The sequence below is a fragment of the Blennius ocellaris genome, assembly GCF_963422515.1.
Source record: "Blennius ocellaris genome assembly, contig: SCAFFOLD_430, whole genome shotgun sequence".
In the NCBI taxonomy this organism is placed as follows: domain Eukaryota; kingdom Metazoa; phylum Chordata; class Actinopteri; order Blenniiformes; family Blenniidae; genus Blennius; species Blennius ocellaris.
This window is the reverse complement of record NW_027662120.1, coordinates 1-14,624: the sequence shown is the minus strand read 5'-3', so window position 1 is coordinate 14,624 and position 14,624 is coordinate 1. Positions and strand designations below refer to the sequence as shown.

Below are 14,624 nucleotides of genomic sequence, written 5' to 3'. Positions count from 1 at the left end.
ACGTGGCGTTCAAACCAACGTTTCCAGTCAGGATGCAGTTTGACGTTGTGTTTTTACAGGAACGTGAGGATCTTTATTTAGCAGCTCGTTCTGAAAACACGTCAGAGTCAGAGAGTGAATTCTGCTGCGCCGAGGCTCCGGACTGTGGGAAAACTTCAGCTGCGTGTTTCACACACACACGAGTGAGAAACGTGCTGCTTTAAAAAAAAGAAAAACTGCCACCGAGTCACATTGAAACCATCGTCTGTCAGGAGTGTGTGAGCTGTGTGTGTGTGTGTGTGTGTGTGTGTGTGTGTGTGTGTGTGTGTGTGTGTGTGTGTGTGTGTGTGTGTCTCACTGTCTGCTGCCGCGCTGCCGTTGGGCAAGGTTCCCAGGTCAACAACCATCCCGTCCAGACAGACGTTGAGTTCTCCTCCGGCTACAAGCGAGCCTTTGTTCTCCGTCTGCAGCACCAAACTCAGCTGCACGTTCTCCACTAGAGGGAGCAAGAGAGGTTCAGGGGAGCACTGGAACCATTAGAACCACAGGAACCATTAGAACTACTGGAACCATTAGAACCACAGGAACCATTAGAACTACTGGAACCATTAGAACCACAGGAACCATTAGAACTACTGGAACCAGTAGAACTACTGGAACCATTAGAACTACTGGAACCAGTAGAACTACAGGAACTACAGGAACCACAGGAACCACAGGAACCATGGGAATCACAGTGGGTACAGTAGATCTAGTGGGTACAGTAGATCCAGTGGATCCAGTATATCCAGTGGGTACAGTGGATCCAGTATATCCGATGGGTACAGTGGATCCGGTAGATCTACTGGGTACGGTAGATCTAGTGGGTACAGTAGATCTAGTGGATAAAGTAGATCTATGGGATACAGTAGATCTAGTGGGTACGGTAGATCTAGTGGGTACAGTAGATCTATGGGATACAGTAGATCTAGTGGGTACAGTAGATCTAGTGGGTACGGTAGATCTATGGGATACAGTAGATCTAGTGGGTACAGTAGATCTAGTGGGTACGGTAGATCTAGTGGGTACAGTGGATACAGTAGATCTTGTGGATCTAGTGGATACAGTAGATCTAGTGGATACAGTAGATCTAGTGGGTACAGTAGATCTAGTGGGTACAGTAGATCTAGTGGGTACGGTAGATCTATGGGATACAGTAGATCTAGTGGGTACAGTAGATCTAGTGGGTACGGTAGATCTAGTGGGTACAGTGGGTACAGTAGATCTTGTGGATCTAGTGGATACAGTAGATCTAGTGGATACAGTAGATCTAGTGGGTACAGTAGATCTAGAGGGTGCAGTGGAAAAACAGGATCTACAAGGTGGGTGTTCCCTGTGGCTGTGAGAGCAGGCGTAGGGCTGTGAGAGCAGGCGTAGGGCTGCAGGGTTGGGGACCTTACTTCTGCCCTGGTGGGAGCGTAGGGTGTCCAGCAGGTCGATGGTGGCGCTGCCCAGCAGCTCCTTCCTCAGGGTGTGGCAGCTCCACAGCTTCAGGTCCAGACGGCTCTGGGGGGTCACGTTCCTGACACACACACACACACACACACACACACACACACACACACACACACACACACACACACACACACACACACACACACACACACACACACACACACACACACACACACACACACACACACACACACACACACACACACACACACACACACACACACACACACACACACACACACACACACACACAATGGCATCAAGCAACAGCGCCCCCCAGTGGCCCGGCAGACTCACTACAGGCTGCTGCAGTGGAAACAATCCTGGTTTTTAACTGATCAGGTGAAACGTCGTCGTGGAAACGAGGCCTGAACTGTGTGTGTGTGTGTGTGTGTGTGTGTGTGTGTGTCTCACAGGGTGAGGTCCTCGTTCCACTGCAGCTCCAGGTGTCCGCTCCGTTTGCCCGTCTTCTTGGTCTCGCTGGTCAGCCCGTCGGCCGTCACCTCCACGAAGGAGCTGAGACGCGACTGACGGGTCGGCAGCTTCGGGGACTGAGGCTTCGCCGACACCACTGCACACACACACACACACACACACACACACACACACACACACACACACACACACACACACACACACACACACACACACACACACACAGAGTCATATTTGTTGAATTTCAAGTGAAAACATCTGAATAAACTCAATCACATTGAAAATACGACTTGTTTTTCATTGAAGCGTTTTATTGTGAAGGGGTGGAAATAATGTGATTCCCTTGATCCCCCTGGGTGGGTGAGCCTGCAGCGCCCCCCAGTGGGGAACAGGAAGACCTGCTCAGTACCGACGGTCCAGAGGCTCCATCCTGCTTCATTTCACATTAAAAGTCTCAATAAATGTGACTTTATTTATTTCACTTTATTTAAATAAAAACAAGGAAGGATCACTTCTAATGTCGCTATTTTATATAAAAGCTTTGTTGTTCAGTGATTTCACCAAAAAATAATTTAGTTTAAAAAGATCCCCTTGTGTTCACTTCATAACATCTTATTTGTTTGTCATTTATTTTGAAAGGAAGATGCTCTCTGACCTGTAAGTCAGCTCTTCTTGAAGGAACACATGAGTGAAACAGCGACAACAGGAAGCAGCAGCTGAACATGAGTCACAGTGACGCAACCAAGACAATTTGAACAAAAGTAACTAGTTACTTTTGTCTGTGCACAGTAATCAGTTACCTTTCAGGATGAGCTGAGATTTCTCTGGAGTGACACTTCCTGGTCTGCTGACGCCGGCGGCCGCCATCACATCCTGCTCTGAGCACAAGGGACAGTTACTGCATGACTGTCAAAATAAAACTACTGAGTTACACTGTTAGTACATGACTGTCAAAAGAAAACCACCAAGTTACACTGTTAGTACACGACTGTCAAAATAAAACTACTGAGTTACACTGTTATTACAGTGACTGTCAAAATAAAACTACTGAGTTACACTGTTAGTACAGTGACTGTCAAAATAAAACTACCACGTTGGACTGTTATTACAGTGACTGTCACAATAAAACCACCACTTTGGACTGTTATTACATTGACTGTCAAAATAAAACTTCTGAGTTACACTGTAAGTACACGACTGTCAAAATAAAACTACTGAGTTACACTGTTAGTACACGACTGTCAAAATAAAACTACTGAGTTACACGGTTAGTACATGACTGTCAAAATAAAACCACTGAGTTACACGGTTAGTACACGACTGTCAAAATAAAACTACTGAGTTACACTGTTAGTACAGTGACTGTCAAAATAAAACTACTGAGTTACACTGTTAGTACAGTGACTGTCAAAATAAAACTTCTGAGTTACACTGTAAGTACACGACTGTCAAAATAAAACTACTGAGTTACACTGTTAGTACACGACTGTCAAAATAAAACCACTGAGTTACACGGTTAGTACACGACTGTCAAAATAAAACTACTGAGTTACACTGTTAGTACAGTGACTGTCAAAATAAAACTACTGAGTTACACTGTTAGTACAGTGACTGTCAAAATAAAACTACTGAGTTACACTGTTAGTACACGACTGTCAAAATAATACTACTGAGTTACACTGTTAGTACACGACTGTCAAAATAATACTACTGAGTTACACTGTTAGTACACGACTGTCAAAATAAAACTACTGAGTTACACTGTTAGTACACGACTGTCAAAATAATACTACTGAGTTACACTGTTAGTACACGACTGTCAAAATAAAACTACTGAGTTACATTGTTAGTACACAACTGTCAAAATAAAACCACTGAGTTACACTGTTCGTACACGACTGTCAAAATAAAAGCACTGAGTTACACTGTTAGTACATGACTGTCAAAATAAAACCACTGAGTTACACTGTTAGTACACGACTGTCAAAATAAAACCACTGAGTTACACTGTTAGTACACAACTGTCAAAATAAAACCACTGAGTTACACTGTTCGTACACGACTGTCAAAATAAAAGCACTGAGTTACACTGTTAGTACACGACTGTCAAAATAAAACTACTGAGTTACACGGTTAGTACACGACTGTCAAAATAAAACTACTGAGTTACACGGTTAGTACATGACTGTCAAAATAAAACCACTGAGTTACACTGTTAGTACATGACTGTCAAAATAAAACTACTGAGTTACACTGTTAGTACATGACTGTCAAAATAAAACTAACAAGTTACACTGTTAGTACACGACTGTCAAAATAAAACTACTGAGTTACACGGTTAGTACATGACTGTCAAAATAAAACCACTGAGTTACACTGTTCGTACACGACTGTCAAAATAAAAGCACTGAGTTACACTGTTAGTACACGACTGTCAAAATAAAACTACTGAGTTACACGGTTAGTACACGACTGTCAAAATAAAACTACTGAGTTACACGGTTAGTACATGACTGTCAAAATAAAACCACTGAGTTACACTGTTAGTACATGACTGTCAAAATAAAACTACTGAGTTACACGGTTAGTACACGACTGTCAAAATAAAACTAACAAGTTACACTGTTAGTACACGACTGTCAAAATAAAACTACTGAGTTACACGGTTAGTACATGACTGTCAAAATAAAACCACTGAGTTACACGGTTAGTACACGACTGACAAAATAAAACTACTGAGTTACACGGTTAGTACATGACTGTCAAAATAAAACTACTGAGTTACACTGTTAGTACATGACTGTCAAAATAAAACCACTGAGTTACACTGTTAGTACATGACTGTCAAAATAAAACTACTGAGTTACACTGTTAGTACATGACTGTCAAAATAAAACTACTGAGTTACACTGTTAGTACACGACTGTCAAAATAAAACCACTGAGTTACACTGTGAGTACAGTGACTGTCAAAATAAAACTACTGAGTTACACGGTTAGTACAGTGACTGTCAAAATAAAACCACTGAGTTACACTGTGAGTACAGTGACTGTCAAAATAAAACCACTGAGTTACACGGTTAGTACACGACTGTCAAAATAAAACTACCAGGTTACACTGTTATTACAGTGACTGTCAAAATAAAACTACCAGGTTACACTGTTATTACAGTGACTGTCAAAATAAAACTACCAGGTTACACTGTTATTACAGTGACTGTCAAAATAAAACTACCGAGTTACACTGTTACTACAGTGACTGTCAAAATAAAACTACCAAGTTACACTGTTATTACAGTGACTGTCAAAATAAAACTACCAAGTTACACTGTTATTACAGTGACTGTCAAAATAAAACTACCAAGTTACACTGTTAGTACATGACTGTCAAAATAAAACTACTGAGTTACACTGTTAGTACATGACTGTCAAAATAAAACTACTGAGTTACACTGTTAGTACACGACTGTCAAAATAAAACTAATAAGTTACACTGTTATTACAGTGACTGTCAAAATAAAACTACCAAGTTACACTGTTATTACAGTGACTGTCAAAATAAAACCACTGAGTTACACTGTTATTACAGTGACTGTCAAAAGAAAACTACCAAGTTACACTGTTAGTACAGTGACTGTCAAAATAAAACTACTGCTACACTGTTACTACATGACTGTCAAAATAAAACCACCACGTTGGAGTGTTATTACAGTGACTGTCAAAATAAAACCACCACGTTACACTGTTATTACAGTGACTGTCAAAATAAAACCACCACGTTACACTGTTATTACAGTGACTGTCAAAATAAAACCACCCAGTTGGATTGTTATTACAGTGACTGTCAAAATAAAACCACCCAGTTGATTGTCACTACAGTAGAAAACATAGAATTTTTCCACTATTTAATTATTTCCTGTGTTTCGTTGCTTCAGGAGTTTATTTTGGCGGGTCAGGGGGCGGAGCTTCAACCTGATTGGTTCACCAGGTCGTCTCTGCTTCTTGTTTCATTTCACAGTTTAGATGTTTAAAGTCACATTTCTGTTGTTTTCAGCCACTTTGTGCTCAAGAGGATGATGAAGTTCATCTTCATCTTCACCATCACCATCATCATCATCATCATCACCTTGAGCACAGTCAGAGGGGCAGCCTGCACAGGTGGATGCTGGGAAACTGAGCTGACCTCAGCAACACACACACACACACACACACACACACACCAGTGTTGTGTGTGTGTGTGTGTGTGTGTGTGTGTGTTCAGGAGCTGCAGCATCAAGGTGACTGCTCCGAGCTCCTGCTGGGGGGGGGGGGGGGGGAGGGGGGGGGGGGAGAAGAGAAGAGGGGAGGAGAGAAAAAGGAGGAAGAGGGGGAGGAAGAGGAGAGGAGGAGGTAGAGTGGGAGAGGAGGGTGAGGAGAAGAGGAGTGGGAGAGGAGGGTGAGGAGAAAGAGGAGGAGGAAGAGGAGGAAGAGTGGGAGAGGAAGAGGAGGAAGAGGAAGAGGAGGAAGAGTGGGAGAGGAAGAGGAGGAAGAGGAGTGGGAGAGGAGGGTGAGGAGGAAGAGGAGGAGGAGGAGGAGGAAGAGGAGGAGGGGAGGAGAGAAAAAGGAGAAGAGGAGTAGGAAGAGGAGGAGGATGAGGAGAGGAGGAGGAAGAGGAGGGGGAAGAGGAGGGGGAGGAAGAAGAGTGGGAGAGGAGGGTGAGGAGAAGAGGAAGAGGAGGGTGAGGAGAAGAAAGAGGAGGAGGAGGAAGAAGAGTGGGAGAGGAGGGTGAGGGAGAAGAGGAGGAGGAAGAGGAAGAGGAGGAAGAGTGGGAGAGGAAGAGGAGGAAGAGGAGTGGGAGAGGAGGGTGAGGAGGAAGAGGAGGAGGAAGAGGAAGAGGAAGAGGAGGAAGAGTGGGAGAGGAAGAGGAGTGGGAGAGGAAGAGGAGTGGGAGAGGAGGGTGAGGAGGAAGAGGAGGAGGAAGAGGAAGAGGAGGAAAAGGAGGAGGAGGAGGAGGAAGAGAAGAGAAAGAGTGGGACGAGGAGGGTGAGGAGGAGGAAGAGGAGGGTAAGGAGGAAGAGGAGGAAGAGGAAGAGGGAGCACATCACAGTACTGATGAAGCACAGCTGCCCACTGATCTCAGACGACGACACAAACAACAACAACAACAACAACACCAACACCACCATCATCATCCTCATCTTCCTCCTCCTGTATCAACCTTGAGCCCAGGGGCCGCCGGAACCCCGGTTCTGCTGCAGAGCCGCTGACTTGACACTATTAACCCTTTAACTGCCCCTCAACTGGACCGGAACGCCCCCGGGGAGTTTAATGCCCCCCGACACAAACACAAACGCGGAAGATGATGAAGGGGGGGTTTCAGCTCAGCTGCGTCAACAAAGGCAAAGTCCACAGGGAGCTTCCGGCTCACACTTTCACAATAAAGCAAACGGGGAACTTGTTTACTGAAAACGAAACCAAGAAGTCACAAGAACACAATGAAACCTGAACATTGTTATTTCTATTTCTTCACCGAAATAATTCTAGTTATTAGGTTTTTACTTTGAAGTTGTCCTTTTTTTCCCCCTCAGTAATTTTCTTATTTGAGAAACGTGTAAGCTTTAATTTCTAAAACTGCAATATGAAATAATTAGTAATCTTGTCAGTAATTTAATTGCGCTTATTTGTATTTGATTTATTATTTGTATATGTTATGTATTTATTCGGGTTTTTTTTTTTAAAAGGTTTGTTTGGTTCAGTTTAACTTCAGTTTCCATGCAGGGAAACATTTGTTTCGTTTTTTTCTATTAATCGGAATAACTATGAAATGTATTCCATTTTCATTTAGTTATTAATTGTAAAACATTTAGGTGATAGTGTGAACTTGAATAAACGTACTAATTCATGCTCATTATATCAATGAGACTGAACTTGGTAACCATATATAGCTATAAACATCTATTAACAATATATATTTGATTGTTACAAACCACACAAACAGAGTTGCAGCAATTGAACTAATAAAAGTCATTGTTTTTGAGAGAAAAGATATTAAATCTGACAACGCATTTGTTCGGTCTTATTTTGAAGGGGAAGCGGATAAGACGTATCTAAATGTGGCCCGCTTGCCGCACCGATGCTAACTGTTAGCCTCCGAGCTCCGCAGGATTTTATAAAAGGACACGCCGATAAAACCCGCCCTGGCGGCCAGACGGCGGGCGGAAGCGGCCCGGCGGCCACTCGGTCCGCGCCGGAAGCCCGCGGCCCGCGCTGCCACGCGGCCAGCTGCGGCTGAAATCGGCAGTTTGTCGGCGTTTCTCGTACCTTTTTTTCAGCTGCGATCCGCCGCTGCCGCTACTCAACTCTCATTTCCGCCCCAGTGACGGCACCACGTGACCCAGTGACGAGGCACGTGACCTCATCTCTCGCCGCGCGCAGGGGAGTGTGGGACGTAAACAAACTAAACACGGGGGGTTTAAATGAGGGGAAATAAAGAAAGTCTAATAAAGTTATGGTGTCTGGTCAAACTACTATTATTATATTGTATTAAATATATTATATTAAATATTATTATCATTAATACAGCTAGCTTTATATTCACAACATTTTAATACGTTAAATAAAAGTAAGGATAAAAAGAGATTCACTGTATAATATTATTATTATTCATATAGTTAGCTTTATATTCACTTCTAGTTTTTGAAAAAATATTTTAACACATTAAATGAAAGTAAGGTTAAAAAGCCACTGGATTTAATGCTAAAACGCTGAAAGACAAGTTGACAAAATGTAATTGATCTCAACTTTTTAAATCTGATTTAAAATGGAAGTGATTACATTAAATTGATTTATTTGACCCGTCGGCCTGAGAAGACGAGGAGAAGCTCAGTTTTATCTATTTTTCCGGAGCGTCGGGTTCAAGATGAATCCCGACATCGTGCAGACGGAACAGAAAAAGTAACGGCTTCGGTACAAAGAAGGACTTCACAGATCAGATTTATTTATAAAAAAAAAAAAAAAAAAAAGGAACACAACAAAAACTAGCTTGGAGCCTGCCAGACGCAGAGAAGTTGAACGAGGGCGAGGCTCAGTTGATGGTGAGGACGTCGCTCTGGATCTCGTGGCTCAGCTGCGTCTGCAGGTCGCTCAGCTTCTTCTTCAGGACGGCGAGCGCCGACATGACGATGGTCTCCGGCCGCAGCGAGCCGCACGACTCCACGTTGTAGAAGAACCTGCGGCACAGACGAGGGCGGGGGGGGGTCAGCTGACCGCCTGCAGCGAGCTCCGGCTCAACGCCGCCAACGTCTGTGAACGTTAGAGCCGGAAACATAAAAAAATGGCCGACAGGAAATGTTCCAGTTTCCCCCGATTGGCGGAAACGTGCCTCAGCTTTGTCTGCATATTGAAAGTACCGCATTTTACCACACGAAAGAGCACATCTGAATTAACCTGCAAAATTAACATATATAGCCGCCTTGACGAAAAGCTGCAGGCGTCCATGTTGGAACTGCAGGGACATGTGGATTTTTTCATATTTTCATTCATTCTCGCAAATCTGTCTTTCATAGTGCTGGAAATTGCGTTTCTGTCTGCAGCTTCGCAGCAGGAGCACGAGGCACACGACACAGGAGTTTCCTCGCCTCGTGCTCCTGCTGCGAAGCTGCAGACAGACAGAGAGACAGAATCATAACCACCAGGTGTTTTATCTCTGTTTATAAAGTATTTTATCGGTTATTTGCAGATTGTGACTCTCAGGAGGAAGATTCCTCAGAGTCCAGCGCTCTAGTTTACGCGATGCACCTGAACGCATCGTTGCCGTCAGTCGTCATGGAGCTCCTGACAGGAAGCAGCAAGACGAGACTCACCAGGAGCAGGAACGTCACTTTTAGGCACGTTTAGGAGAAGCAGAGGCTGAAAACAGCAGGAATCTACAACAGGAAGTAGAATCTGGCGGCAAAAATATATAAATTATCCGCATCGTGTTTCAAAGCTGCAGTTCAAAGCTGCAGTTCAAAGCGACTACTGGCTCTGAATATTAAAACATATCAGATCATCATGTATCTTCAAGCTTCAGGACGTATAAGAAAGGACCGTACAGGTTGTCTCACCTCTCAGGTTTCCCGTTGGGGTCGTAGGGAGCCTGAACCTCGTCCTCCTCGATCTCTGAGTATTCACTCTTCGGCCTGCAAGTCAGAGACACTGCATCATGGGAGGGACGGACAGGGAGACAGGTGGGGACACACGAGACAGGTTGGGACAGAGAGACAGGTTGGGACACAGACAGGGTGGGACAGCAAGACAGGTTGGGACACACGAGACAGGTTGGGACAGTGAGACAGGTTGGGACAGAGAGACAGGTTGGGACAGAGAGACAGGTTGGGACAGTGAGACAGGTTGGGACACACGAGACAGGTTGGGACACACGAGACAGGTTGGGACAGAGAGACAGGTTAGGACACAGACAGGGTGGGGACAGCAAGACAGGTTGGGGACACACGAGACAGGTTGGGACAGAGAGACAGGTTGGGACAGAGAGACAGGTTGGGACAGTGAGACAGGTTGGGACACACGAGACAGGTTGGGACAGGAGAGACAGGTTGGGACACAGACAGGGTGGGACAGCAAGACAGGTTGGGACACACGAGACAGGTTGGGACAGTGAGACAGGTTGGGACAGAGAGACAGGTTGGGACAGAGAGACAGGTTGGGACAGTGAGACAGGTTGGGACACACGAGACAGGTTGGGACCAGAGAGACAGGTTAGGACACAGGAGACAGGTTAGGACACAGGAGACAGGTTAGGACACCGAGATGGGTCGGGACAGCAAGACAGGTTGGGACAGAGAGACAGGGTGGGACAGTGAGACATGTTGGGACAGAGAGACAGGTTGGGACAGAGAGACAGGGTGGGACGGCGAGACAGCAGGCAGGGGACGTACCACTCCTCCGGCCGGGGGTACACGGCTGTGGCGTAGGGCGTTGTCGGGGTCGTACTCGAAGGGACACTCCCGCCGTAGGGTTCCACTTGGCGTGTTCCTTACCGTAACCCTTCTTGGCGTACGCTCTGAGACGGAGCTCCTGACCTTTACGGAGCTTCACCAGGAGGATGTCTGGAGGAGGAGAGGAGGAGGAGGAGGAGGAGGAGGAGGAGAGGAGGAGGAGGGGGAGGAGGAGGGGAGGAGGGGAGGAGAGGAGGAGGAGGAGGAGGAGGAGGAGGAGAGGAGGAGGAGGAGAGGAGGAGGAAGAGGGGGAGGAGGGGGAGGAGAGGAGGAGGAGGGGAGGAGGAGGAGGAAGAGAAGGATGATGAGAAGAGAGGGGAGCTGAGAACAGAACAAACAGCAGGAGGAGGACAGACAGAAGGAAGACAGCAGGAGGACAGACAGCAGGAGGACAGACTGCTGCAGGAGGACAGACAGCAGGAGGAGGACAGACAGCAGGAGGAGGACAGACAGCAGGAGGACAGACAGCAGCAGGAGGAAAACAGCAGCAGGAGGACAGACAGGAGGAGGAGGACAGACAGGAGGAGGACATACAGCAGGAGGACATACAGGCAGGAGGACAGACAGAAGGAGGACAGACAGAAGGAGGACAGACTGCAGGAGGACAGACAGCAGGAGGAGGACAGACAGCAGGAGGAGGACAGACAGCAGGAGGACAGACAGCAGGAGGACAGACAGCAGGAGGAGGACATACAGCAGGAGGAGGACATACAGCAGGAGGGCAGTAGGAGGAGGACAGACAGCAGGACTCACCGTCCTGCTCCACGTAGTCGTTGGGGTCGTTGTCTCGGCTCCTGGACGTCACCTGGACACGTCACATCACAGTCACTCTGGTTCCTTAGCAACCGTCATCGCTACAAACAATTCACCTTCACAACCTCCGCGGTCGGTCGGAAACTGACGGGGGTTCATGTTTCCATGACAACTGAACATGTCGTTTCCACGGCAACATGAGGAGCATCACGTTTCCGTGACGTCGTTCCTCCACGACCACCGAGGGCGTTTGACTTATTACCGACAATAACGTGTCGCCGTAACGACACGTTTCCGTGACTACCAAGGAAGACGATGCGTTTCCATGACGACTGAGGATGATCCATAACGATCCACGAGTTCCATTAAAACCTTTCATGTTCCATCAGTGCTGCGTCTTCACACCAGAATTGAAGTAAGACCAGATTCCGGCTCGGGGGCACCTGCCGAGTACCGCCTGAGATTTTCAGGTGGATCGGCTAGCTCGCGGCCTAGCATGCCCGTTAGCATGCTAGCAAACATTGTCCGATTGAGATGAAATTTGGTAGGTGCCTAATGGGGGCGCTGCGGTCACGAATCACTAGCTAATTAGCTACTTTTGATGCTGTTTTTTCCAAATAAAAGTCATTAAAAAAAAAAAACTTCCAAAATTCTTTCTGATCCGGTCTAGAGGTTCGTGGCCCCCCCGACGGGCTTCAGCGAGGTCACCGAGACTCTCCAGGACTCACCGGGATGACTCGGGGGTTGCTGGACAGCAGGTCTCGTGAGGTGACGTGACGCGTCTGGTCCTCGGAGCAGCGGACGTCCAGCGTCAGCTCCACGGAACACTCCGGACAGAAGTCGTCGCAGGTGCAGTCCTGCAGCAGCAGCAGCAGAGTCAGACTCCGCCCCCCGGGGGCCACATACCTGAGACCAGACGGCGGAGTACCCGGGAGTACTCAGACCAGACGGCGAAGTACCCGGGAGTACTGCATCTTGTCCACGATGTCGTCGCTGGTCAGCGGGATGAGGCCGACTCTGTGGGCGATGAACTCGTCGTGCAGCACCGAGGAGTTGGCGTCGATCTGGATCCAGTCGATGGCTGAAAACCACGTTCCAGTTCAGACTGGTTCTGACCAGCAGGGACCCTTTCCAGGTCTGCTGTGGGTCCTACAGTCCCCCCCACCCCCACCAACCCCCCCACATTTCACTGTACCTATTGTGGGAACTTCTGACACGTTCCCCACATTTGTCCACATTCCCTCCCCACGTTCTCCAATCTCCCCCCCACGTTCTCCAATCTCCCCCCCACGTTCTCCACGCCCCAATCTCCCCCCCACGTTCTCCAATCTCCCCCCCACGTTCTCCACGCCCCAATCTCCCCCCCCACGTTCTCCACGCCCCATCTCCCCCCCACGTTCTCAACGTCCCCCACGTTCTCCACCTCCCCCCACGTTCTCCACTCCCCCTACATTCTCCACTCCCCCCCACGTTCTCCACTCCCCCCTACATTCTCCACTCCCCCCCACGTTCTCCAATTCCCCCCCACATTCTCCACTCCCCCCCACGTTCTCCAATTCCCCCCCACATTCTCCACGGCCCCCACCTCCCCACGTTCTCCACTCCCCCCCTACATTCTCCAATTCCCCCCCACGTTCTCCATCTCCCCCCCACGTTCTCCAATTCCCCCCCACATTCTCCACTCCCCCCCACGTTCTCCAATTCCCCCCCACATTCTCCACTCCCCCCCACGTTCTCCAATTCCCCCCCACATTCTCCACGGCCCCCCACCTCCCCACGTTCTCCACTCCCCCCTACATTCTCCAATTCCCCCCACGTTCTCCATCTCCCCCCCACGTTCTCCAATTCCCCCCCACATTCTCCACTCCCCCCCACGTTCTCCAATTCCCCCCCACATTCTGCCACTCCCCCCCACGTTCTCCAATTCCCCCCCACATTCTCCACGGCCCCCACCTCCCCACGTTCTCCACTCCCCCCTACATTCTCCAATTCCCCCCCACGTTCTCCATCTCCCCCCCACGTTCTCCAATTCCCCCCCACATTCTCCACTCCCCCCCACGTTCTCCAATTCCCCCCCACATTCTCCACTCCCCCCCACGTTCTCCAATTCCCCCCCCACATTCTCCACGGCCCCCACCTCCCCACGTTCTCCACTCCCCCCTACATTCTCCAATTCCCCCCCACGTTCTCCATCTCCCCCCCACGTTCTCCAATTCCCCCCCACATTCTCCACTCCCCCCCACGTTCTCCAATTCCCCCCACGTTCTCCAATTCCCCCCCACATTCTCCACGGCCCCCCACCTCCCCACGTTCTCCACTCCCCCCTACATTCTCCAATTCCCCCCCACGTTCTCCAATTCCCCCCCCACATTCTCCACGCCCTCCACCTCCCCCCCATCCCTCCCACGTTCTCCACCTCCCCCCCATGTTCTCCACCCCCCCACCCCCCCACATTTCACTGTACCTATTGTGGGAACCTCAGACATGAAGACTCGGCGGATGGAGTTCGCCACCCTGAGAAAGAGAAACAAATCTTAAACCAGGATCGATGTTTCACTTACATTGTGGTTTAATTTGGTTTTAGACGTGTTGTTGACGTGTTGATGACGTGTTGTTGACGTGTTGTTGACGTGTTGTTGACGTGTTGATGACGTGTTGATGACGTGTTGATGACGTGTTGATGACTTGAAGCTCCAACAGTCACTTTGAACGTCGGTCTTAGATTTTGCTAGAAACATTTTAAATGATTCAAATTGATTTGTTTATTAATCCTGTGAGCTCGAGATGAGATTTAAATTTAATCTTCACCATTTCTAAACACCTTAACTAAATAAATCGGCTGATTTTAGAAGAAATACGAATTACTTTGATTCATCCAGGTAAATTATGCAGTAAAGATCAACTATGGTGACGTATTAGTGCAGAGAAAAGTAAAGACTGAAACTGGATTGTTGTGAGCGTAGAAACACCGACATGAACTTCTGTCTCT

The 14,624-nt window shown here is 47.8% G+C and overlaps 2 protein-coding genes across 2 annotated transcripts; both read right to left on the bottom strand.

Moving 5' to 3' along the window:
* Positions 1 to 337: 337 nt before the first annotated feature.
* On the bottom strand, positions 338 to 8,251 carry LOC308148271 (NEDD4-like E3 ubiquitin-protein ligase WWP2; the record flags this gene model as incomplete). The annotated part of the gene is made up of 5 exons (XM_080521716.1): positions 8,208 to 8,251; positions 2,709 to 2,781; positions 1,888 to 2,044; positions 1,419 to 1,540; positions 338 to 475 (listed from the first exon to the last, which is right to left on the bottom strand). Coding segments are annotated over exons 2-5 (484 nt in total), but the record flags the coding sequence as incomplete, so codon positions are not given.
* A 622-nt stretch (positions 8,252 to 8,873) lies between these two features.
* Positions 8,874 to 14,208, bottom strand: LOC308148270 (DNA-directed RNA polymerase II subunit RPB3-like). Its single transcript, XM_080521715.1, is given in 9 exon segments — positions 8,874 to 9,115; positions 9,992 to 10,066; positions 10,823 to 10,845; positions 10,847 to 10,882; positions 10,884 to 10,993; positions 11,636 to 11,687; positions 12,364 to 12,492; positions 12,595 to 12,716; positions 14,100 to 14,208. Coding segments are annotated over 9 exon segments (714 nt in total). The 5' UTR covers positions 14,122 to 14,208; the 3' UTR covers positions 8,874 to 8,970.
* Between the last annotated feature and the right edge of the window lie 416 nt (positions 14,209 to 14,624).